Genomic DNA, 27,728 nt, shown 5'->3' on the forward strand with positions numbered 1-27,728 from the left:
GATGCGGTCGCCTCTAGGAAGCATCTCATCAACTGTCTTATTGCTTCTCTTATGAAAGAATAAATGGAAGTGTTTAGAAGAAAACATTTTTTGCACAGATGATTACATTTCTTGAAATTAACTATTTTAATTACGACTTTCTGCTCTAATGTTTAGACTCAATATAGACACGCTGCTTTGCATCCAGTTCATTATGAAACATGAACTGAGTTGAAGCACTGACATGAAGAAATTAGACATGACGCAGTTGTTGGCTAGATTGCCAGGTAACCCAGCTCTGGTAATCAGGTTATGTGTACCATAGGCTGACCTATTGACATAGTACTTACTCTAGTCACATACAATCATATTAGTGATCATATCCATATAAATGATTACACCAAAATTGTAACAGCTCATTTAACAAAGATTGTCCACTGATATCCATATCTAGTTCTGGCTTTAACACCCTGAATCATAGCAGAAAAAATAGCAAAACTGATAAAGAAACATGATTTAAAAGGCGTTTGTTGGCTTATGAATTTCCCTGAAACCCCAACCCACGCACACATGCACACACACACACACACACACTATATAATAACATAAGTCATTCCACACACCATGTTTCTATGTTTGTATTACAATGACAAATGCCACTGCCACTCCCTTCACACAGGACATCTAATAATTCATTTCAGTTGGGAGCTGAGCAACCAAACACATGATTGACTTGATAAAAATGTTAATTTATCAAGATAAAGATAGAAAAAACCCACATCTCTTTTTTCTTGTCATTCAGTGTGTGTGTGTGTGTTTGTGTGAGAGAGAGAAAGATGGCTTCGAAGCCTTGCACAATGGCTCCCTCTAAGAGATGTCAGATCAATCCCTATATTGTAAATATATAGTACCCAGTTGATATATATATATATGTATGTATATAGGAGAAATAATACAGGAGAAAAAGCCATACTTACTCTTGTCTGACTAGGTAAGTTCTAATAGCTCATTCTGTCCCTGCATGGAGTCATACGACAGCCAGCACTGTGTCTGTATGCAACTACCTCAAGGCCTACAGGTGGTTTGATGACTAATGGTCACACAAAAAACATCATAACTTATTTTTTTGTTCTTGTTTTTTTTTAACATGAAATGTGGCCTACCTTATTTCATCCGGTGCCTGAAGAGATTCCTCCTAAGTTCCTTCAGACATCCGCCTCTCTCAATCTAATCCTTTCTCTTATGCATCCCTTGCTGCTGCCATTCCACCCACCTCTCCCTCGTCCGGGTGTTTCTGTCTGTCATGGCAGCCTGTCACACATCGTCATTTCCTCATGACAGATCAATCATCTCCACAGAAAAGACACATCAGCTCCATAACATAATTTCCTCTGGTCTCGCAACTAATGACGTGCTCTTTCTGTGTTTTCCGTCATTTTCAACTATATTTAGACTAGGGACATAAGAACATAATTGGATTTGCAGGGCAAGCTAGCGGCAGATGGGGCGGCAAAGGACCAATCCATTGTAGGCAGCACTGTGTTAATCTGATGTTTCAACCACAAGTGACACATTCACTGTCCCACTTTCTATTAGTACCTTACATAGATAACCACACAGGTGATTTTTTAATACATGTGTCTGTGGAAATTAACAGATATTATAGAACTTGCAACAGGCTTATAGCGCTCTGTCATGAAGATTTTGACTTGAGTAAAGGTTTAAAAAAGTGTCATATTTAATGTCAATGTAATTAAAACTCATAGATAGATCATCTCAAGAATTGATATCAATATTATGCAATATTTAACATTAATGGTGTATGTTTCCACAAACAAAAACATGCAAAGTAAAAAGTGCAATAATGAAGGGGAGTAAAAAGTGACATTTGATCTCTGAAATGTTAAAGAATGAAGAAGAATGTATAAAATGTAAAATCTCCAAATTACACTTTTACACACTATTTTGTTCATAAAAAGGTTTCAAACTACTGTATATTCCAATTATCTGTTATTTACTAGGTTTTCTGGTCCACATTCCCACACACCAGGGTCTTAGCTTAATTAACTTAGTCCAGATTTACGCCTTTGACCTGTCTAGTCAAATACCAAGGATCCCCCCTGTAGAAGAACAGTTTAAAGCTGGCCTGTCTAGCTTTTTCTCAAACAAGCTCAAACGTTCTTCACACAGTCTATGGTTCTTCATGGTCAAATTTGACACCTATAATTATCGAAACAAACACAACTACATATGGTCTAAAACCTCAAAAACCAGTGCAAAAATATCTGTGGGAGTGAAGTCACTCTTAATGAAACATTAGTGGCAGAAGAAGTAGTGAAATTCTTTACTTAACTAAAAGTACCAGTTACATAACAGTAACTAGATTAGCAGTTCTAGATTAGAATTAAAAATCCCTCAGTTTTACTTAAGTATAAGTCCAGAAGTATTATCAATAAAATGTGCTTAAAGCATCAAAAGTAAAGGTGCTTACTCAGGTAAAAATGTGGCGCCATGTGACTGATATAGTATTATATTGTTGTGGCTGGTAAAGGTGGAGCTAGTTTTACTTTATAGAGTTGTAAAATGCTCTCAGCCTAAGGGTTGGGCCCCCACCAGAGGGTCATAAGATAAATGTGGGTAGGAAACACACAAATAAAAACAAAGTTCTGCTTCATGAATTTCTATTTATTTATTAGAATTATATTAAACTCTTTGCTATTTTTTAGTGAACATATCTGAGCCTGGAACGGTTATTGAAATCATCATCTGAGAAGTTTACGGGGTAAATATCTCTTGGTAGAAATGTGGAGAACTCATAGGCTTATTAAAAAGGCATAAGGGCATGTATAAAATGTTTTAAGGGGCCACAAGCCACTGGTTTAATATTTAATAATACATAGCCTATTGTTTAATAAGCATATGTTTTTGGTTAACATTAATCTGCAACCAGTACAGCTGCCAATCAAATGCAGTGTTTGTGCTAATTATTGTGTTTTAAATATGCTAACCCAGGTTTATTAATGTAGCTGGCACTGTAGTGGGACAATATTTTATATCATATGTTAGCAAAGCAGCCAATTTGGGCACTAAAAATCTGCTATAGACTACACTCATTTGAATCATTTACAGGCTAAATGTGTTTAAAACGTTCATATCATGATTGTATTCATTTATGTTTTTCGTTGTGAATGTATTTTAAGTAAATTGGGAAGGAATATACGTCAAATATATATGAAATATGCCGTTTTCTCCCACTGTGTACGGCGTCATTGCAAAACGTTGCGAAACCGTCGCTTCCGCTTTCCCGGCTCAGCTTCCGGGAACGCGCAGGCGGTCTTGAACGCCCCCCTGGTCCTCATTGTGCAGCCGAGGAAACATCGCAAGGTTGGTTTCGACGACGTCGGTATGAAATGGCAGAAACTGCGTGTGTCACGGAAGCACAAAGATTAGGTTACGAAGGAGCTACACATGTATTTTGCGGCGACCCCGGTCTGCTAGTGTGAGAGAAACGGGAGTGTATCCGGAGGAGAAAAAAAGGGATTAAAGTGCTGTTTTTTCTCCAGAAAAAAAATCCCCCAAACGTCCAGGTTGTGTTGTGTTGTCCGAGCAGCGAGCGGCGACTGCGGGGTCGACACTGCTGGAATTAACCGGAGAGGGGTGAGCTCCACATACGGGTTTTCTTTCCTCTCTTTAAGACGTGTTTGTTGTCAGTCGTTGGGGGATGGTAACAGCCAAATTTGTGTCACACACGTTACTGTAAATAGGTGTTACTATAATGTACATGGTGGCAGGACAGGTCTGGCCTAACTGGTGGAAGGCAACCAGACTGAGTGACTACACTACTGTAACCTACACAGTCAGAGCTACACACACACACACACACACACACACACACACATTAGCGCTGCTTACACTGTAAACTGTGAACCGGTTGGTGTTGCCGGTCTTAAAACTAGTGAAAATGCTCCACTAAAACACCGTGACCTCCAGCGTGTGTTCGCCGAAGAACAATAACATCCTCCGTGTGAGCAGAAATCACATATTGATGCCTTTGAATACACCCTGTTTCCATGCGGCTCACATCAGCTCGCTGATATTTACTGCCGCGAAATGATCTCATAAATATTTCTGTCCGCTTTGAAAGGTCTTCCTATGGCTTTACCCTGATATATCCACGGTTATTATACTGTAGCAACATCTCTGTGCATTCAAAAACCAATACCAAGCAGTTAGGACATGAATATTTAGGCTTACTGTCTTTTTTTTCTGTCATTCTTCTGGTGCCCACTGACCTGCACATTGTAAGGTGAGTATGAATATGCAAGTCCTTGGCAAATTGCATAATGTTGCAGTTTGGTTTATCTTTGTTGCAGCAATGAAATGGCGTACAATGCCAACAGTAATGTAAGATAGCTTATCATGCCACGGGATCAAATGTTAAGTTTCACAATCCATCAAATCATCTGCAGTGTCCATAACTTCAATGGGAATCAGTTCGATCAAAGGTGGGTTGTCACAGGTCGTAGCTATTCTTTGTGTGTGTGTGTATCTGTGGTCTGCAGCTCCCACACTGCACTGCACATTGCTATCGAGGGTTTTTTTTTTTTTTTAAACAAGCTGCCAAGAGAACCCTGACGGTCAGCCAAAAAAGCACCAAGAAATCTGATTCCTGCACCAAATGCAAAAGGTAGCCTGCAGAGAAGGGATTATGAGGCCTGGCTAACACACGAGAAGCCCACTGTCATACCTGGAGGTCCTATTGGTTGAGCTGACAGTCATTTTGGGGCCTGTTGACTTGTGAATATTTAGATGATTTGTATTTATTTTTCGATGGTTGAAATACAGTGCCAACGAATGTCACGGTTGGGTGTCGATTTTTCCGTGCTTAAAATCATAGGACCGTTTGGCTCTAATGTCCAAAAGTGTATACTGAAATTTGCCAGGGTAGGTGAAGTCAATATTACCCGTATAAAGAAAAGGTGACATGCTATTCTAGCTTGGCAGGCAAGAACATCCCTGACACAAATAAAACAAAACAAACAGCACGGGACATTGCAAACAGTCATGGATGAGGACAAAGTCAGTTTCCGTGAGAAAGAAACACCAGCCTCTCTCATGTCTGTCCACACCTTTTGGGACGAGTTCAAATTCCCTCCAGCAAGATGTGATGTTGCTGTTCTGTCTGTGAAATGAGCAATGTTGTACAAATTTACAAGCACGTTGGTAGGCCTGTCACAATAATTACATTATTGACTCATCGTACACTAACGTTATTATCACCGTCATCATGTCTATATATGGACTTATCATATGACACATGGACATGACCTTGATCATTTGTTTTGACCTCACTATTGCCACACTTTACATTAGCAGCTAAGAGGCTAAAAGGCACAGCTTATACAGAATTAAAGGTAAATAACTCTGTCCTGGCCCATATTGGAAGTCTGTGTTTTTACAGAAGTGTAGCACTCATTCTCCAATCCCACCCCCCACCCCTCCTTTGCATTATTATGCTTAATTATATTATCATTATATCAGTGGTATAAAATGATCTTCAAATGACAATAATATCATTTATCGCGATTATTTCTGAGACAATATATCGTCCAACAAAAGTAGTTATGGTGACAGGCCTATACAGTAGAATGTCTGTGGTTGGTATGAATGACTTGGTTGTGAATTCAGAACTGGAAAAATGACAAAGTTGGCAGAGGGTAGGACAAAAAATATGCAGTCACTTGAGGAAACTTTTTTTCGATCGCAATAGTTGTAGTTGTAGAAATCTTATGAATATCTGAGAAAATTTGCGATTTCACTAAATAACCAGATTAATATATTGTTTTGTGATTTGGACCAATTGTCGCATTTCGAGTTGGAGTGAGTTGCGTGATCGTAGCATACAGCTGGTTTTTATTTAGTTAGTCATAAGTTGGAAAAGGTAGACATAATGTACCTGAAATGTCAAAATGGGCACTATATTTTTATGACACTATATTTATGTCATTTCAGTGGCATTATTGACTGTTTTGTTTGGTGCTAATGTTGAGGTGAAAGTTGATCTTAGAAAGTCTTATAAATGGAACTCAAGTATTTTTTTCTTTTTTTATAGCTTTGAGACAAAAATGAACAAGTCTTCTCGTGAGTATAAGTCTGTGTAAATCGCACTGTGTGAAATGTTTAAAGCCTGTACATGTGCTTGTTGTGGGATGGAAAGCACATAGAAATGCTACCATTTGTTACTGGAGGGTTTTTCTAAGGGATATGTCTATTTGCTGGTATTTGAGATGGTGTAAAAAAGCAACATCTTCTTGATTCTAAGGATTTCTTAGGACTGCTATGGTATAGCTTTCTGAAAAAGTTTTTCATTGCGATTGCTTGGTTTATTCTATGATTAGCACGATTATAGCCGACCAGCTAATGCTGTGTTCAAATCTCACATAGTTGGGACCAAAAATACCACAGATTTATCCCTCCAGACAATCAGGCGAGAAATCAGGTTTTAGGGGTTCAGCTAGTACCAACATTTGGCACAGAGCGCACCTTTCATATCGGCCTTTTATCAGCGGCTGAAAGCAAGCAGCTTCACTGATAGCATCTAACTCCTCACAAATTGCTGGCTGGCTCAATCAAGGTCGCCCAGATAATAGAGACCTGTTGGAGAATGTGGCTGGGTACGCTCGCTGCAGGCTGAGTGGACTAGGACCAGACTTGTAGCCGCTCAAAGACAAGATGAGCTGCCAGAAGAGAAGGGAGTGATGGACAGCTGTCTGGAAGAGAGGCCAGTGTAGATACGGACAGGATCACCCGGGTTAATGTACGCCCACCTGTGAGAAATCCATATCTGACACTTTTTTTGACACAGTTATCTGTTCTTTTCTGTCTGCTTGTCAGAGGCAGACATTTTCTCTGTGGATTTAAAGTGACGCTGGCTTTGACGCCTTAATATTCACACTTTTGAAGAATGATCAATCGATAGGAGCCTCCTTTGTATGTTCAGATAGAGATGTAAGCCTTGTCTTTTGTCTTTTACACACACATGATTACACACATGAGTCTACAGCCTTCGTTCATTCATTCATTCATTTCATTGCGTGCAACCTCGGCTGTATGATAGCGATATAAGGCCACACAAACAGTTGAATTGGGGTTGACAGCCTGACACACTCCGTCATATCACTCGGTCCCAGTTTCACATGCAGCCAGCGATCCTCCAGTCCCACAGTAACTATGATATGTGCTGGAGGGAGAGAATCATGTCACGCCGAGCGCCAAAGCCCAACATCAGCTTAGACATGTTCTGCAGTGTTGACTTAAGCTTACATGTACCTCAGAGGTAGGAGAGGACTTACTCTGCAGTGATGCGCATGTTTGATGTTTCCTTAAAAACATGTTACAGCTGGATTATATGTTCATGTCAAGTAAACAGCAGTCTTTTTTTTTTTTGCTGTTTTCTTCCGCCTAAAAAAGTAGAGCTGCAAAATGAATCCATAAATCACCAGAAAATGAATCGATCGATTGATGATATTGATTAATTGAGTTCATTTTTAAAGGCAAAAAAAGCTATTTTAGGTTGCGTATTATACTTTGGAAAACAGTGATTAACTTTTTTCTTGACATTTTATAGCCTAAAAACCACTCATTCCTAGAGAAAATAATCAGCAGATGAATTGATAATTAAAATGGTTGGTTGCATTAAGGTCCTCCTCTGTCAGTCAGTATCGAGCTGAAACACTTAGTTGATTAAATAAGGAGTCAATTGATGGAAAATAAAAATGACAATTTTCATAATCTATTAAGTGCGTTTTGGATCTGAATAGGCATTCTCCACTCATTTCTGATGTTTCATCCACCAATTACAGCAATTATTAACAACCGAGGCTAAGAGAAAGCAGTGAATTCTCACATTTGAGAAGCTAGAACAAGCTGATGTTTGACAGATGATTTCAGAATTAGAGGCGATTCATTTTTGTGAATTGTTTCTTCTTATCTAAGAACATCCAGTCAGGATGTCACTAATGACAATCAGCAGGATTTATCTTGAACTTAATAGAAACTAGACAAACAAAACAAGGGAAAACAAATTTTGTCCGAATGTTTCCAAAAATCACACATTATGATAGACTGTAAATAATGATGATTTCCATTTTTGATTGATCAGATCTATTTCAGCTATACACTTCATAAAATGTTACAATATATTTCTCAAAGTAATGTTTTTAAATGACTTGTTTTGTCTGCCCAAAAACCCAATACACACCAATCAGCCACAACAGTAAAACTACTAACAGGCTAAGTGAATAACATTGATTATCTTGTTAAAGTGGCACCTGTCAAGGGGGGGGGGCACATATTAGGCAGCAAGTTGTAGAAATTGACATGTTGGACGCAGGAAAAATGGGCAAGCGTAAGAAACTGAGCAACTTGTGACCATATTGTGATGGTTAGATGACTTGGTCAGAGCATCTCTAAAACTGCAGGTCTTGTGGGGTCTTCTCAGTATGCAGTGGTCAGGACCAAAGGTACTCCAACGATGGACTACTGATAAACGGACACCCGAGGCCCGTTGATATGAGCAGTGACAGTTCTTGCATTCACGATGCAATTTGCAATATTAGGGGAATGATAATTACACTATTCCCGTTTTTAGAAAATGATTGTGGTTTGATTATTGTGGAGATGTCTTTAGAATATGATGTGTAGTCCAGGATATCTCTGCAGCAAATTTCAATTAGTTTTACAACCCTACTGTTCACCATCGAAAGCTTCTACAGTGGGCATGTGAGCCTCAGAACTGAACTATGGGCCAATGGAAGGAGGAAGAAGGTGGCCTGATCTGATGACTTATGTTTTCTTTATTACATCATGTGAAGGGTTAGATGTGTGTCCATTGGTTGCCTCAGGAAGAGATGGCACCAGGATGCATTATGGGAAAAAGGCAAGCTGCTGGAGGCAGTGTGATGCTCAGAGTGATGTTCTGCTGGGAAACATTGGCTCCTAACATTCATGTGGATGTTACTTTGACATGTATCACCTACCTAAAAGTTGCAGACCAAGTTCACCCCTTCATGTCTTCTAGGTTGAAGATCATGGTGTTGTCAATGGAGCATCTATTGTATGTGCTGGAGACCCCACCTCACAGCTTACAAGACTTTAAGGTTTCTGCTGCTATTGTCTTGGTGCCAGATAACAGAGGACACCTTCAGAGATCTTGTACTGATGGATCCGAGCTGTTTTAGTGACATGATTGTGACCTAAACAGTGTTGGGCAGGTGGTTTTAATCTTGTGTCGTGGGATGTATTTTAATGATGTGTAACAGGGAAGACACCGCACTATGACAAACGAGCGTATCTTTTCGGCAAACATTTTGTCAGCACACCTCTTTCTGTTAGATAAAAGGAGTTGGGGCTCTTTTATGCTCTATTCATTCATCTCTGTACCTCTGCGTCGTGCGGCTCAGCTGCACTCTGACAACGAGGTTCTCCAGCAGGAGAGTAGAGGATGATGATGATGATGATATGATCAGAGTCAAAGAGAAGAAGGCATCAGAGAGAAGAAGAGACAAAGATGAGAGGATGAAACACGAGTATAAGAGGGATGGTTTGAAGAAGGGGCTGCACCTAAGAATAAAGTGCAGCGGAGAAGAGGAGAGAAGGAAAAGGCTTGAAGGCTAAATGATACTGAAAGGAGGAGGAGGGTGGAGGGTGGAGAGCTCAGCTGTAGTCAGAGAAATCCAGAGGTCAGGTAGTGGTCTGCCGAACGTACAGCTATCATCACAACGCAGACCTCCTCAGCTCAATGTTCCAAATTCCACTAATGATTCGTCGTGTTCGGTCCCAGCATGAAACCCAGCTTCCTGCTTCTTCCCCTCTCTCTCTCTCCGCCCGGCTCATCGCTCCATCTCTCTGACCTTTGAGGTTTCTATGTACTTATATGCACGGCTCCTCCGGGTTATGCGATGTATTTCAGAGGCTTAGTAGTCATCACATGGAGAGTTTGAGTTTCTGACACCCTTGAATCGAGGATTTAATTGGGTTAAAGGGGCAGTAGTCTCGCATTGTAGGATGGAGTAATGGCCATCAGTGATTCAGCACTTCTTTTTAAGGGGGAAAAACGACTAAAAGACAGGAAATATCACTTTTCTTACTGGCTGTGATCCACATGCTTTGCTTTGATGCTGGAACAAGACAGATAGGACCTGTTTTTTAGGCGTTTGCTCCAAAATTTAAGAAGATCATTAAGAAAACTACCTGATTCAAAAATCCAAAACGATAAAAAATGTTATTCCACATTGACAAAAGTTGCAGTTCACTTAAATCTTCACAAAATCACATTTGTTTTTGCCTTGTGTAAAAACTTGAGATGTTTTTAGAAATTCCTTGTTTCAGTCCCTGGAAATTAAAGATCCAATGTCTCTTTCTCTTGACTCTCTTGCAGGTATCGAGAGGAAAGCTCCACGTGGATGCACAGTCACAGTGTTTGTGTCAGGCTTCACCATGAACCGGAACAAGCGGGAAAAAGAGTACTACAGTATAGATGTGGGCGATTCGACTTTTATGGTTTTAAAGCGCTACCAGAACCTTAGACCCATCGGATCCGGAGCACAGGGAATCGTCTGGTGAGTGGAAGGCGGGGGTGTCATTATTGTTTCTTTTTGCTCTTCTATCAAAAAGTTGTGAACAAACAAACTTTATCATTCTGGTTCTATGATAGATTATCTACTATCTTCTATTTTGCAGATGTTGTAATATCACAAACACTGAAAAATCAATTTGTTTCCCTTTTCACAGCTAGTATAACGACAGCAACATTTTTCAGAAGCACCTTGTTTATTGATTGTGAAAGCTAGAATCTTGTCAGCTGTTGGCCCTGAAAGTTGATGAAATCAGATATTTGGGAAAGCGGGGGGGGGGGGGGGGGGCAGCAGCATACTGAACAGAAAGTGATGCATAATGTAGTAGTTGTTGACAGTGCAGTGTTGTGTGTGTGTGTGTGTGTGTGTGTGTGTTCCCTGTGGAGTTTAGTAGGTGTGAAAGGATTAGAGGGAGGGGTGGGGTGTTGAGGTGACTTTGAATCTGAAACCCTCGATCACTCTGTGGTTCATGTCAGGATTGGTTCCTGTCTGTAATGATATTCTGCCATATCAAAAAGTTGTACAACTGTTGCATTGTTTGTATAATCCTATATCCCTGTCACAGTAATTACATTATTGAGTTATCGTACAATAACATAATTATCAACATCATCATGTCTATATATGGACTTATCATATGATACATCCATATTTCACCTGGCCCATAATGGCAGTCTGTATTTTTACAGAAGCATAGCACCCACTCTACAATCCCCACCCCCCCTCCCCTCCATGGATTATTATACTTTTATATTATCATTATATCCGTGGTATAAAATGATCTTCAAATGACAATGTGGTTTAACACAATTATTTGGGAGACAATATATCGTCCAACAAAAGTAGTTATGGTGACAGGCCTACAATCATCATTACAGTGGTAGATAGATTTTTATTTATTAGCCCAAGGGTTCAGTCAGAAGAAATCCAGATCCAGGTTTCATAACATAAGCTAAACATAATGAAGTCATCTCTGTCTTCTCTGGTCTTCATAGCAGACAGGAACAGAAGGAAATGCACATGAGCGTCACTCAAAGCTTCATTGTGTTATGTGAGGAAAAAGGTGCTTATTAAATTACAACATCTGCTATGATGCTCTTCTACTGGCAGCATGCAGGACACTCAATATAATCGTTATAAAACTTTGAAGATTTCTTCTCCTAAAGTTGTTGGAGTTGCTTCACATTGTGCACATCTTTAGTAACTCTTTTAAACAGGGACACAACAACCCAACAATGAATGCTTTCTAAGGTACTATTTTAAACAGTTAAATGGCAGGTGTAATATAGTTTTTTCCTCCTTGCAGGACTGAATAATATGAATGAAGTTGTATCACTTTATGTGTATTTTCTTTTTAAAAAAAATTCTAAAGGCTCATTTTTTAGATATAAGAACCTGGCAAGAATTTCTTTTTTTGGCTTATGCAGTAAATTGGCTGCAAAACTCTTGTAAAGTTTGGCATATGGTCCATCAGGAATCAAAAGCTGTTCTGGGCTGACTGAAATAAAGTCTAAAGCAGCTCTGAGCGGCTGCACTGGAAGTTGGAGTGAAAAGCCCACAGAAAGTTAGACGTGTGTGAGGGGTCCCAAAGGTTTATGACCATCCAACAAGTATGTCTGATGGAGTATACTAGACCCCCTATATCCAGAATTACCTTAAAGCTGTCCAGCTCATTGATTTGCCCACATCTGTCTAATATGGCCAGGCATACTAAACAGACAGATATATACGACATTTCTATAGACTCACTGTATTTAATGTTATAATCACTCACCAATTCATTTCAATACAAAGCAGTCCAATACACTAACATAATGAAATAGAGCCTCAAAACAACCTGTAGAAATGAGTCAACACAAAAGCATCTTAGTAGAATCAATCAGTATTTGACCTCTGTATCGTTGGATTCACTCTTTCCACTCTCATAACTGTCATTTCCATTCTTTATTCATTGCAATAATAAAAAAAGATTAGTCAATTTAAAAAAGCACTCTGACATGATTTTGAGTACAAAAAGAGGCGCCCAGGTGTGAATTGAGTTGGATTATCTGTGTTATCATCTATACATTTCTATTAAAGCCTCCCACATGAAGTAGTTAAACAATGTTTGACTTTGACAAATTCTAGTGGGGAAACAATGCAGTGCCACCTGTTCTCTCCTTGCCAAAATAATCAGGCTCAGGGAGGGAAGTTTGACTAAATTGTTCCACAGCATGAATGGAGAAGGGTACACCCTGTGATTTTTATTGTCTTTGAACATGACAAACAAGCAGTGAGGAAGAGAGCAAACGGTTAAAAGTTCAGCGTTGAAAGAAATGTGTTTTTTTAAAAGTGCAACAAAATCAAACAGCACATTTGTTTTTGTTTTCTACAATGAAACTTTCTGACATCAATTATTTCTCTCTCCTCTCCCCTTCTCTAGTTCGGCGTACGACCACAACTTGGAGAGGAACGTCGCCATCAAGAAGCTGAGCCGGCCCTTTCAGAACCAAACTCACGCCAAACGAGCCTACAGGGAACTAGTGCTCATGAAATGTGTCAACCACAAGAACGTAAGCAAAGAAGTCTCTCCTTCCTTTTAATGTTTAGATTTTATACCTAGTCAACATACTAAAACATTGGCCTGTTTCAGAGTTTTAATCAGTTGAAAAGTAATGTGAAGAACAAGCATCCAATAGAAATAACTTGGATGGAGCAACGCTTGGCTTAAGAAACGTTCTGGAAATCAAATTGAGCATAATTTTTATCCCTGTGCGTCCATTTTGATTGGCTGCATCGGAAATAGTCAAATACTGATGTGCAGTCACACCTCATCCAACCAAATATAACCTAACTGTCTGTGACATTTCCATAAAAATTGATTTCCCTATTGCAACTCTGTGCTGAGTCAGTAGTGATCCGGAAAAACCGCCCGCCGTATTTGATTGGCGGGTGAATTGTGAATACAGTAAGTGCTGATAACATGGCATCTTTTAAACTACCGCAGTGCTTCTCTGTTTGTTACTTAGTGTTTGAATTAGCCCACGTCCTGTTGTTCTTCCTTATTGACGCTCATGCCAGAGCAGTCGGGGCCTTTTTAGCTGAAACGGTCGGCCCCGCTGGTTCAGAGATGTTAGATGTGCCGATGTTGTCGCTCATTACAACTCTTCATCTTCCCCTCCAGGACCCTCCAAGTAATAACTGCGCTTCTTGTCTCGACAGATAATCGGCCTATTAAATGTATTCACGCCACAGAAGACACTGGAAGAGTTCCAAGACGTGTGAGTATAAGCGAGCGAAATAACATCTGTATGTTTGTCAGATCAGAACGAGATGTAGCACGCCGGGGGCTCAGATCATCTTTTCACAATTTTAGGGGCTTGTGCAGCTTAGCTGGATCTTTATTTAGTGTGTTAGTCTGCTTTACTACAAGTGCTTAAACAGGGGGATGCACACCCATAGTTGTAATAGCTGTAATCAGAGTGAGTGGACATGTCTTAAAATAGCCATTCAGTTCAAAGTTTATTAAGGACACAGATTATGAGGGGTCCATTTCACAATAAAATACAAAAGAGTACAATATATTCAGTTGCTATTTTTACATACAGTATATACTACATTGATTAGAAGCTCATTGAAGTGGAATATAATATAAGTAACATATAAGAATATATAAGAAAAAGAAAAAGAATTACAAATTCCCCAATATGTCCACACTCTTAATTCCTGTTCCTGTTTACACCCTGGCTTTTTTGTTAATGTTTCATTTTAGTGGACTTGTGGGTATATTTAGCAGTGTCCTGGATGTGTTTCGAAGTCGACAAGATGTCCATACAAGTGGAAACTGGCTGCAGAATCACAGAAAGGGGAATACTAGACTAGAGATGAGGGGGAAGTGATGGTTTGGTACGTTGCAGAGTATGACGGGAACAAACATGATTAATGCCATCCTCTGGAAGCTGTGTGTGTGTGTGTGTGTGTGTGTGTGTGTGTGTGTAGTGCTGTGTCTGCCTGATTGGAGCTAAAAAGGAAACTGGACAAATCATAGCCAGAGGGCTGTGGGGCAAACACACAGTTACAGGATGAAGGAAAACACTCTATTTGTGTGTAAGTGTGCCAGCCTATGTGTTCAGGCACATTCATGCATACTCATATTAGCAACGTGCATGACAGTGAATTAGTATGTTTGCAGAATGTCTAAAAATATAGATTTCATCATGAAGTTACACAAAAATAAACTGAAAGTGTTATTCATCCATGTTCAGTCTGTTCCAGCTTATGAAACAAAAAAATGGTAAAAATCTGTCACAAGTTCCTGACTCCATGCAGGAGGCACCGATGATGTAACAGCTGCCAGATAATGTCACATCATCACTTTGTGAAAAGAAGAATCATTACTGTCAGTTCCTAAATGCCATGAGAAACAAGTGCTGTGTGAGCGAGGAAAAAACAGACCCAAATGTAGATCGGCATTCATTTATGTTCTTTATTGTGGATTTTTAATAAAAGATATCCCAAAATATGCCGTTGATTTGACTAATAAGTCATCTAAATGTAGCTTGTTTAAGTAATTGTACACAAAATGATAATAATAGTTGATTCTATTTATGTTATCTGGCTGATATTACATGATCAGTTACTCTGTATCTTAGCCAAATTATGAAACGTGTGTGTGTGTGTGTGTGTGTGTGTGTGTGTGTGTGTGTGTGTGTGTGTGTGTGTGTGTGTGTGTGTGTGTGTGTGTGTGTGTGTGTGTGTGTGTGTGTGTGTGTGTGTGTGTGTGTGTGTGTGTGTGTTCTAACCTCTGGTTCCTCTCTGCAGGTATCTAGTGATGGAGCTGATGGATGCCAACCTCTGCCAGGTGATTCAGATGGAACTGGACCACGAGAGGCTGTCCTACCTGCTCTACCAGATGCTGTGTGGAATCAAACACCTGCACGCTGCCGGCATCATACACAGGGTCAGCAACACACACACACACACACACACACACCCACCCCAAAATGTTACACTGTAAACACACATATGCAGTTTATTCTCAAGTGCAAAAACGGAGAGGAATCAGGAGGCTGCCAACGTGGATATGTTAATAAGATATATCAAAATTTGCTGATTCAAGGCCAAGACAGAAGAAGAAATTGATCATGTATAATATATCCTCATTATTTCAAATAAGTTGTAGTTGTAAAGCTGAGAGTTAGTTGTCTTAGTTGTCATTTCATTTGCATTTACTGACACTTTTAATAATACATGAAATTACCAGAAGACACAGCTGAACAGGTGGTTACGCTGCTGACATCATGAATAGGTTGCAGCAACACACACACACACACACACACACACACATACACACATACACACAGGTGCTCGTGTTCACCTTGAAACCACAGAAACAGCATGAGCACATAAACCCTGCAGCATCAAAAGCAATATAAAACATATCTCTCTTTTTCTTTTTTGTATGTACGCACGCAGTCACTAACACACACACACACACACACACACACACACACACTTAACGGCACTCTTGTCAATCACCCGCAGTGGAGGAAGCAGCAGTAGATTAGCAGAGCTCCTCTTGCTCTGCCAGCCAGAACTAATTGAGCCACAGGCGGCGCTAACCAGCCCTCGCTCGTGTCGGCGCGGCTCGCACGCAAAGCTTTCATGAGGTGAACAGATGCAGTATGAGTCATGTATCTCCAAACATTCAGCTCCACGTGCATTTTTTGGGGCGCATTGTCTCTATGATGAAAGCTTCCTAGTCCTCTTTAGATGCTGCGCATCCCTCCCTTTAGAATATGTTTTCCTGTCTAACAAGCCTCCAGTCATTATTTACCCAAGTGTGTGTCAAGTTTACATTTCCCCCAAATAATTTCTTGCAATACAAGTCATATATGTTGAATTATTGTCTTGCATTGTATTCCTGTAGGTGTCAGGTGATTAAGATGAAACAGGGTGGGGCATGATGCAGCTCAGGCAGCAGTTAAATAAGAGCAGAATGAGTGATTGCTTCTTTTTGGAGGAAAACGAGCAGTGATATTAAATTTCCACTACACCAACAGCAGTGAACTACATAGCTTTTATTTGGATGTTCATTCCCACCCATAAAATAATGATGTTTCCGTGCCTGTTTGAAGTCTGTGTTCCATTCAGAAGACTTGGAAAAATGAGTTCTCTTAATGAAAGTGAGCTCTTGAATGTAATGCTGCTTTCCAGATTATGATGTCTGAGATTTGAACACCCAATTCAACACTTCACCCAACACAGTTTTCGACATTATTACGTACCTGCACCATAATTGCATCACTTCAGTCTAAACCAGCTTGGTAACTGTTGTATTTTATTGTATTCCTAACAGGATTTGAAGCCCAGTAACATTGTGGTGAAGTCTGACTGCACACTGAAGATCCTGGACTTTGGTCTGGCCAGGACGGCCGCAACCGGCCTCCTCATGACACCCTACGTGGTTACTCGCTATTACCGCGCCCCCGAAGTCATCCTGGGCATGGGTTACCAGGCCAACGGTGAGTGGAGGAAGCTGCTTCTTGACAGCGACTGGCCAATGTGGAGCTCCTAAGCTGCTGCCTGGCCTGCTGCATGGCCCCCCCTGCCACCACCCCCCTGTTTCGACAGCACCTCCCAAACACATACACACACACAAGCACACACTCCCACACACACACACTCACTCTCCCTGTTCCTCTTATAAAGGTCACACTCAGGGGGGAAGTTGGCATGTCGGGCATCGCTGCTTTGTAGGAAACTTCCTGTCTGGGGACCCCAGAGCCCAGCAGTGCTTTAGCATGTGTTTGATGTTTTATTAAGAGGTTGGCTGTCCTGAGCTCAGTACAGCCCGGCTAAAAAAAAAAAAAAACACCAGTGTGAATACAGGCACTCCTGCATGCTTCAGCAGTTTCACTTGGTGCTCCTGCTTGGAACATACAGTTTCTGCAAGACAGTCTAAAAGGAATAGGTCTACATTTTGGGACATACACTTATTTTAAGAGGTAGTTGAGAAGGTTGATACCACTCTCATATATGCCCATTTTAGATATTAAACTACAGCCAGCAAAAGGTTAGCTTAGCTTAGCATAACATCTTGAAACAAGTGGCTAGAGCTAGCTTGGATCTTTTTAAAGGTTCAAAATCTGCCTATGAAACCCTTTAAAACTGTCAGTTTCTACCTTTGGATGGAGCCAAACTACCAGTTTGCCCCTGCTTCTTCTTTGTATGTTAAGATAAGCTAACATCCAAGTCTCCTGGCTCTGGTTTTATATTTAATGTATAGAATTGTATCACCCATTGTTTCTCACCTAGAAAGTGTAACACCCATAATGTTGAACTATTCCTCTAATTTTGAGACATGAGTTTAGCTCCAATAACCTAGCAGATACTTGCAGCTATAGAGTCAGATGCATAATAGCCAGTTAAGCTAATTGTTTTGGATTTTAAAACTCCCCTTTAGCACAGGCATCATGAGTTAAATGGATAGAAACAATGCTCCTATTCCAAAACTCTGTAATGCTCTCTCACCCAAAAACATTGACCCTAATTTTTTCCTGCTGACTTTTTTGCATTTTATTTTTGCTTATTCTCTTCTCCCTCCTTTTTATGCTGCACATATGTAGTGGATATTTGGGCTGTGGGCTGCATTATGGCAGAAATGGTTCGCCACAAAATCCTTTTTCCAGGAAGGGATTGTATCCTTGAGCTGCTTGCAGCAGTGTCTGGCATTTCTTGTGAAACAAACATAAGCACAAAAGAACTTTTTTTCGTCTCTTCAACCCATTCTTTTCCATCAAACGGATCGCACTTCAACCCATTACTTTTCATCAACGGACGGTGATCATGACGTGTGAGCAACTATAGAAATTCTATTTCTCAGGATTTGTCTGACACCTCAACTTGCAACCACTCACTTCCTCTTCCTACAGATACACAAACACTCACCTCCTCACTCACCTAAGCAGCAGCACTTCAGGCACCATGACAGTCACATGAAAAACCTGAAATAGAATTTAATAGCTTGCTCCTCCGTAGCTGAGAACTGAATTGCAAAAAAATACCCTCACCTGCTCCTCATACATATTTGTAGATTCCATAGCAGCAGTCACATAAAAAGATGAATAGCTGGGGGGTTTTCTCCAGAATATATTAAATTGCTGCTTGGTTACAGAAATATTTGTGAAACACCTAATCTACCATGTCACAAATGTGGCTGTGACAAAACGGCTCAAAAACAGCTAATAACTGGCCTTTTAGACCAGAATATTCCATATTTACACATAATACTGTGAGGAAGGGTGTTGAAATGCATTTCTGCTCCCAAAACAATATTTCAAAAGACCTTGTAAGTCAGTGTCTCACTTGTCAAAGCTTGAAATTCATTATTCACTGTACCTGAAGCAGAAACAATCTGAAATGTCTCTCCTTTGGATCGTTATTGCGGTTCCTACAAAAGTATGCACTGTATTTGTTTGAAGCGAGCCAAAAAGCACAATCATTTTCCTCAGCGCTGTGGGACGCTGACCCAGGTTTGAGAGTGCACTCAACTGCATGCAATTCATATTTATTTGTTATTTATTTTGTCATGCATCACACACATCACCTGGCACGCACATCCTGTTATTTTAAGTTACCCTTTTGTTCTTTTTGAATTTTGTTTGTTGTTTTTTTTTTGTTTTTTCAGTCCTGCATGCTAATTCAGTGGTTGTCATTTCATTTTTCAGTTGATGTCTGGTCTGTTGGCTGCATCATGGCTGAAATGGTCCGGGGTAGTGTGTTGTTTCCAGGCACTGATCGTATCCTTAAGTTGAACCTCCATCCAAACCCCCCCAAAATGCAGTCTTATCTCATCATTTGTCGGATGCCTTGTTCATATCTTTGCACACAATAGGAGGACAGAAGTAATTAATGCCAGTGGAAGCATAGTGGCTTCACTGCCACTTTGCTGTCCTTGTCTATAAAAAAAAATGAAACATTATTACATTTATGAGTATTCTTACTGCTGCTCCTCTATTCTCATAAATTGAGAGAATACTTGCCAAGTATGAGTTCAATTACGTCATCATCATCTTTAGTGTCTGCAATCATCTCTCTCAGTGACTGAGCAGAGGAGATATAGACCTTTTTAATGGAATACTTTATGAATGCTCATAGTAGGTGTAATTAATAACACTAACAATAAACAACATTTAAATATTCCAGTGACCTTGCATTTATGGACATGGTAAACCTGACTGTAGTACAACAGCAACCGCACCCTTTTCCTCTCTACGCCTTCTTTCTATCTGTTTTTGTCCCTGAATGAATACACTTTAAGTTGTGTTTTATTATCTGGTTGATTTATTCAGCATGTAAAGTTGGTTTGCATGTTTTTCCTGAAACTGAAGGGTTTATTACCTTTTTTTGGTCTTACTTAGTTTAGCATTAATGTGCTAATAAGCGTAGAGGACAGAATAACCACACAGAAGCAACATTTGTGTTTTTTAACACAGTCACTGCTTTGTAACGGTTAGCGTTAGACCCATCTGATATGTACTGATATTTGGGTAGTTTTTGCGTCTTACTAATGATTTATCCTGTGACATTAGCTATCTTGGAGCTCATATGTGCTTAGCACTGTACTACGCTAAGGGGTGACTTTGGTTAGCTAAGGTTAATGTAGCATTAGCTTGTTCGTTAAAGTTTTTTATTGGGGGTACATTTTTTGAAAGTGACATTGCCATTTACACACTTTAATTTAACTTATAATAGATAACATATTATAATTAGATAACACTGTCTTTTTTTTTTTTTTTACATTTTTATAAAGCTTAATTTGAAAATATGACAGAAGCTAATTACACAGAGGCTAGCATGTAATGGTGGCAGAACTCTATAAAAGGTCTGCATTAACCTGCTGATTTGGCTAATAGATACTGTTATAGTCTAATTCTATTTGACCACCATCTTTTTAATGACTTTTCATGTCAACTGGATGAATTTCCTTTTTGTTTCTCTTCACTTTCCATTCTTGACATCATGTTCATGTTAGCTGGTCTCAGGGGGTGGGGGGGGGTTATTTTAGACAAGATAGTGGTTGCTACTTGTTACTCAGACAGTAGCAAGGATGTATCTGTCCTGGGAATTGTTAAGTCGACATGGAAACTGTGGTTGCAGCTGTTAGGAGCAGTTCACATTGATGGTAATGCACACTTCTTTTCATGTGGCTATTTTTGCCATACGCTGTTGCTGTTTTTCTCCACAGGAAAATAATCCCATTTAGGAAGCTCTAATTGGCTCGGTTGCATTTCCTACACCTATTCGATATGCTGAAGAAAAAAACAAAACAAAACCAGAGATGTAGCTGATTCTAGGTCTAAAACCAGATTAGGCTTCTCCTCCTCATTGTTCATTCATTATTAAGGATGAACAAAGGTGTGAACAAGGCATTTGACGTGTCCTGCAGGTAGACCTGTACATGTTACATCTGTATGTATATGTGTGTTTTTGTCCTTGAGGGGAAAAAAAAGTTGCATACAATTTTTCAAGGATCCGAACCACTTCAGGTGAGCATCACCTGCCTCACCTTACATGCAAACTTACAGATGTTTGAAATCATTTGTGCAACTTCATCGTTTATGTGTCCCACCCAGTTTATCCTAACTGATTTCCACAGGTTTGATGTATGACTAGGATATGGTCATTGCTTCATATGTAATCACTGTCTGGACAACTTTTCACCAAACCTTCTGGAAATGTTCATGTATATGTCTTTTTACAGTTTGCCCAATAATTTGTTTCTTAACCCCCCAAAAAGTTGTATATATATATTGTTTTAGTATATAGTATATAATCCTGAGTAATCATTTTCCACTGCAGATAACAATCTGTTGTTTTTCCACATTCCCTTTTCCAGTAGTGGCATTTGACATTTTCTTTTAAGGAAGCCAGAACAATGCAGTGTAAGACATAACCACTCTGGATGGCTCCCTTTTAATATTCATCAATTTGAAATCTAACTCAAAATGACCCACCCCAACTCCGGACTGCCTGCTCCTTTTGTCCAAATCCAGCCCAGTGCTTTTCTTAATATTGTAACCTTAAGATATCGACCAGTGGAATAAGGTCATCGAGCAGCTGGGGACACCGTCTCAGGAGTTCCTGATGAAGCTCAACCAGTCAGTGAGGACCTACGTGGAAAACCGACCACGATATGCAGGCTACAGCTTCGAGAAGCTTTTCCCTGACGTTCTGTTTCCTGCTGACTCCGAACACAACAAACTGAAAGGTAATTGTGCTCTTGTGCTGTTGTCTGTCTGAATGTCATAAAAATAATCTTGTAAAGGCTTAGTGTTAGTGTAAGAGTAGAGGGGGACATTAGAGGTAAAACCATCCTCCATGTAACATCAGTTTGTGTTGCACTTAGGGTTTTCAACCTTACACATATTTCCTGACAGGAAAGCCCAAGTGACATTTCAGTGGCTGCCTTAGATTAAGCACTTATTACAGAAGGTGACACTTGAGCACAAAGTTGTTTACTGTGAAGAGGAATTTACCTCGAGCGTGTCTTCATCAGTAAATGTTGAGAAGGTGACAGGAACACTCACAGTGAGTGTAACGGAGCTGTTGCGAGATGTCACTGGAGAAAAAAAAGTAGCTCATTCTTTTCTGTCCTCATTAATTTACACAGGCATGTATATGTGACAGCAGTGTATTCTCCAGGAATACTTCTGTTAATCTTCTTATATTGGATGTTCACGTCTGGGTGTGAAAGCCTATGCTGGCAAGACTCCAAACAGGTGGACATCCTTGAAAATGCGGACGCAAAAAACTGATACTCCTTATATTTTACATCTGACTTTACTGTTTAAAAGGCCAAACTTAAAGGTACTCTGTGGAGTTTTTGACCACTAACAGGTAGGCCTGTCATGATAACTAATAATAATGAAATCGCGATAAATAATATACTAGCTTAGACAATGTGACATGAATAGCCTCTTAGCTGCTAATGTGAAGTGTGGCAATATTGAGGTCAAATAAATGATCAAGGTCATGTCCATGTGTCATACGTTAAGTCCATATATAGACATGATGATGTTGATAACTATGTTATGATAAGTTGATATTGTATTTATTGTGACAGGCCTATTAACAGAACTATGGAGCAGTGTTTTTTGGAGTGGGTCCACATTTTGTATGTATCATGTGCACAAGCTTGTGGTGAGGCAATACACATTCTTGGTGTTCCATTGTGACTTACAGCTAGTGGTGCTAACATGCTAACGAAATTAGCAATGTGCCAGCAAAGGCAAGGAAAAAGACTGCAAGCTAGCAAATATGGATGTAAACAATTAAAGAAATGCATTCAATACGTTTTGCTTGATTTATATCAATTAATAAAACACTGAATGTAAACATAACTTTGTTTACATGGACATTTTACAGTATACCTTCAAATAAGACCCCATTACTTATTATTTACTTATTTTAGTGGGATCATCCCGTACCAGCTCCAATGAAACATTCTATTTTTTTAAATGACCACTCCTTCCTCATTCCATCTAATGAATCTGTCTTTTCTTTTCTTCCCTCACTGATACTCCATTAATTTACCCTTCTGAATAGTCCCACCCTGTATCATGTCCTGCTCAAACATCCTGCTTCAACAGGAAATACATCACATCAAAGGAAACAAGACACTCTCAGATGGAAGAAATTACAGAATGGAAGCATTGATGGAGGGGTGTAGCGACAGTGGGTTGAAAGCTTAGCACTCACCCTTTATTTCCCTTTTTCTTCCACAATATCTCCTTCAGCGAGCCAAGCCAGGGACCTGCTATCCAAGATGCTGGTAATAGATGCGTCAAAACGGATCTCAGTGGACGAGGCTCTCCAGCACCCTTATATCAACGTGTGGTACGACCCGACTGAAGTGGAGGCAGTAAGTACTCACCTTTAAAGCTTAATCTATTTATTTTATGTTTGTTTTACATTTAAAAGCCCTTTAAAATTTTATTTCTCGAGAACATTAAATATTGAAGATTAAATAACAGGTTATGTAATCATACATATTTAAGTACTTGTAGAGCTTTCTAGAGAAATTTGGGTAAATTGGGTTAAAAAAAAGCTCTAATATTTACATGTTTTATTCATCACAATGTATTTTTAATGATTACACTCACACTACACATTCTTCTAGGTATCAGACTCTATTGCCTCTTATCTCTGCATGCAAAATGCTTCTGTGTTGGTGCTCGGATTTCCACGGTCCTCACAAAGCCTTGAAAAGTACCGTTTCCTAAAGTTGGGACACTTTGTTTGGCGACAATCCTCTGTGCTCTCCCTGGAAACACAATGACTCAGCCAGTGCAAATTGATTTTTTTTTTTGCCTGCCATCAGGAGATTCGGGAGATGAGACGAATTGTCGCTTTTCTTCCGTCTCCTCTCTTCTCCGGCATGAAAGGACTCCTCAGAACTGACAGTTCAGCCTTGAAAGGGGGGGCAGATTTGTTCACAGATTTTCGTTCCGACACAGCACAAACACATCAACTCCTCCATTTGACTCTCAGGGCAGACGGATAACTCTATCTCACTGGCTGGCTTTGAGGTAGTTTATTCCAGCCCGGTCTGCGCTATAAATTAGAATTTAGTAGTTTGTGGTATTTTCCTGGAACAGATTGTGCACACCAAAGCAGAAAAATGTTCAGCATTAAGTGGGCTTACTGTGAGGAAGTTTTAATGCGGCAGATTTCTATCTTGTGGCATCATTAGCTGAGTCTGGAGCTTTTCAATCCAAGCTGCAGGAGCTGAATTGACTTCCTTTCTAGTTTGAAGCGTCTCATCCTTGAATTCACCTGCTGTAATATTTGACTGGAACAAAACCATGCCGATTTAACTCAAAGAGGCAGAGCATTGATGACATAACCACAGGTATGATAGGTAAAGACTGTCAAACTGTTTCATAACTGAAAGGTTACAAGTTCAGTAAATTCCAATATCAGTATTCATGTGACCTACCGCAAGATATAAAACTCATATCCAGCCAGCGATTGAAAAGAGCATCAGATAACAGCTGAAATGTCAACAGTTTTACATGACAGCAGGGCAGCCTTATGGGTAGAGTGTCCAATAACACCATTATAACCAGCGTGATGCCAGTGTCACTGTGATGTGTGTGGACTCGTTGCTACACGACCATCTGTTAAGAAGACCGAAATATAGAAAACATGTGTCTGTCCTTTTTTTTTCTCCAGCCACCACCCGTGATCACAGACAAGCAGCTGGATGAAAGAGAGCACACAGTGGAGGAGTGGAAAGGTAGGAAAAGATCCTGTGTTCCTCCTCTCTTCTCTTATTCTTTCCGCCTTTGATAAGCTGTCATAAGGAATTAGCTTTTTGTAGCGTGTTGCATAAGGTCGGTCTATCTTTGTGCTCTGCAGCCTGTGGGGCGTTTTTAATCTTCATTCTCAAACCGAAGGGCATCTTTTTACTTGCATAAGTCTGTCTAAATTCATAAATGCACTAATGTCTGATGCATAATGCTAATGTTACGCACATTCATGTCCTGGTGTTTTTTACTTTCACTGCCTGAAATATGTCCAAATTTGTTCGTTTTGCTCTGCTGGATGAGCGTGAGTTTTATAAAGCTGTGTGAGTTCCACAGCTGCTCGCTCGTTTACCAACCTGTGATGCTTCATACCAAAAGAAAGACACCATAGGAAAAGGTGCTGTGAGTCCAGCTTGACATTTGGATATGTCTTTTACTGCCTGACCACACACTGGTATTTCCATTTGCTTTTCTTCCAGCTGGACGTTGTGATGGAGGTCGATAAGATGGAGTATGTGTCTGCTTTTTTCTCACCATCTCGACTAAACCAAATTGCATCTTGTGTTTCTTGCAGAGTTGATATACAAAGAAGTGTTGGACTGGGAGGAAAGGACAAAGAATGGAGTCATCAGGGGACAGCCAGCGTCCATAGGTTAGTGGAGTTTTGTGTGTGTGTGTGAGAGAGAGAGAGTGAGCGCATGTTTAAATGAGCTTTTACCTCTTAGAAATGGGGAAATGATCAAGACTGTTGTACTACACACAGGCTGCTCTGTTAAAGTGCAACACTTTAGTTATAATGGTGCCATTAACGTCTCTGTTGAGGAAACAATGACTGAGCAGTAGCTAGTGTAGTTAGATACCTTCATCTACCACTTTATCAGGTATACATACAGCTCTATCATGAGGTCTACTTTCACAAAGCTTATATACATTTTCTTGAGGTGGGGTTGTAGTGGTGCTCTACTAAAGTATATCTTATTGAAGATGTTTTTAAAAGAATTATGATTATTTTCATTATCAATTGTTTTCTCAATTAATCAATTATTTATTCTATAAAATTTCAGATAATAGTGAAATTCTTTCCCACAGTTGACCTCTTATGTTTTTTTTGTTCAACTAACTGCTATTGTCAGACAATATATAGTCTCTGAAATAATCGTGACAAACAATGTTATTGTCATTTGAAGATCATTTTATACCACTGATATGGAGGACATTACTCGCCTAGCCAATGTGACATGAATAGCCTCTTAGTTGCTAATGTGAAGGTCATTTCCATGTATCATACGATAAGTCCATATATTGGAGAATATACTTCATTTCTGCTTAGAAAATGTATAAAGCGATTAGTTGATAATCAAAGTAGTTGCCAGGGTATTAGTTGCTAGGTTTATAATAGGCTTATGATTTTACTGCTGAGGTCTCAATAAACATTTGCAGAGTCATTTTATTTAGAAAAAAATGTAAACCATCATTATTTATATCCATGTTTACTGGCTACCTGATTTTAGTTTTGGAAAGATGCAAACAAAGCAGGAAGCTACTCATCTGAACATTGCTCCACAGCGCTCCTAGTGGTTGAACACTCCACAGGGATCCTTTAAGCACAGCATTGGAGGTAATGTGTAAGGTAGGACAGACTGATGGCACTCAATGGCTGAGCACAGGCTTTCTCCTGTCTCCCATAGCACAGGTGCAACAGTGAGCAGTAACCCCCAGCAGCACCTCCCCTCCACATCCTCCTCCGCCTCCGCCAGCGACGTCTCCTCCTTGTCAACTGACCCCACCCTGACTGACACCAACAGCAGCCTGGAGACGGCCAGAACCGCTGCTGCCGCTACCGCCGCCGCTGCTGCTGCTGCTGCTACAGCAACCGGCCCCCTGGGCTGCTGCAGATGACTATCATCTACACCTCCTATTGATCCTGGTCCTGGTTCTGGTTCTGGTCCTAGGCCAGGCCTCACCCCCCTGGTCACATCCAAGACCACAAGCCCAACACTGGCTCCTGGCCCCACCCTTCTGCATTAGCCCCCTCCCACCTCCTGTCTGTGCTTGTCTTCAGTAGTGTAGCGTTTAGCCAGCTAGCTGTTAGAGAACTATTTTGATTTCTGAAAGGACAGATTTTCTTTTTTTATTACAGTTCTAGTCTTTTCTTTTTTTTTTAAATTGGATTTCTTTTTTTTTGAGTCCTAGCTGTAATTTATTGTGGCATTTCTTAATTTTTCAGAAACCTAAGATGATGATAAGAGAATTTTTATGATTTCACTATGTTCCGGTTTGTATTAACCGACAGTGAGAATTTAAAGAAATATCTGTAAAATGTTTTAATGTGATCTATTTTTCTGTTGAAAGTCATTTGTTTCACTTGTAAGCTACTGCTTTTACAACTTGCCATATAAATGTAGATTGAGTTTGTACAGATTTTATGGTAGATGTAGTTTTATCTTCAATACAAGTTTGCAGTGAGCCATTGAAACATAATTTAATTGACAAATGTATGGTCTTAGTACTCCCCTATCTGTTTTTATCTCACATCATATGGATAATGTTTTAAATGCATACGACATATCCATTTATTTGAACTGAGATCATCTAGATTTATTTGTAAAAAAAAAAAAAAAAAAGATTTTTCTTTTTTTTGAGTCACTACTACTTCATGCATTGTAAAATTTCAGTTTAATGAAAGCTTTATAATTTGCTCATTCTTTACTTTCCTGTTCGGTCATTGTGTGAATTTTCAAAGTACTGCGATTTTCACTCACCAATGATTCAATTTACCTTCTACATTTAAGCTACGGGATTGGTAATGGCAGAGTAAGGTCCC

At 39.8% G+C, this 27,728-nt stretch overlaps 1 protein-coding gene across 2 annotated transcripts; it reads left to right on the forward strand.

Annotated features, from left to right (window-relative positions):
• The first annotated feature begins 3,364 nt into the window (after window positions 1-3,364).
• Window positions 3,365-27,728, forward strand: mapk8b (mitogen-activated protein kinase 8b). Of its 2 annotated transcripts, none has more exons than XM_053340771.1 (12): window positions 3,365-3,636; window positions 10,418-10,598; window positions 13,036-13,165; window positions 13,815-13,873; window positions 15,414-15,552; window positions 16,951-17,116; window positions 19,322-19,393; window positions 21,682-21,864; window positions 23,393-23,517; window positions 24,831-24,894; window positions 25,479-25,556; window positions 26,593-27,728. In XM_053340771.1, exons 2-12 carry the CDS (start codon window positions 10,477-10,479, stop codon window positions 26,607-26,609), a joined length of 1,155 nt encoding a protein of 384 aa, XP_053196746.1. In that variant the 5' UTR covers window positions 3,365-3,636; window positions 10,418-10,476; the 3' UTR covers window positions 26,610-27,728. The 2 variants fall into 2 exon arrangements, with proteins under 2 accessions (XP_053196746.1, XP_053196747.1); XM_053340772.1 differs by having other exon boundaries at window positions 26,598-27,728.

The sequence above is a fragment of the Scomber japonicus genome, chromosome 20 (assembly GCF_027409825.1).
Source record: "Scomber japonicus isolate fScoJap1 chromosome 20, fScoJap1.pri, whole genome shotgun sequence".
NCBI lineage: Eukaryota > Metazoa > Chordata > Actinopteri > Scombriformes > Scombridae > Scomber > Scomber japonicus.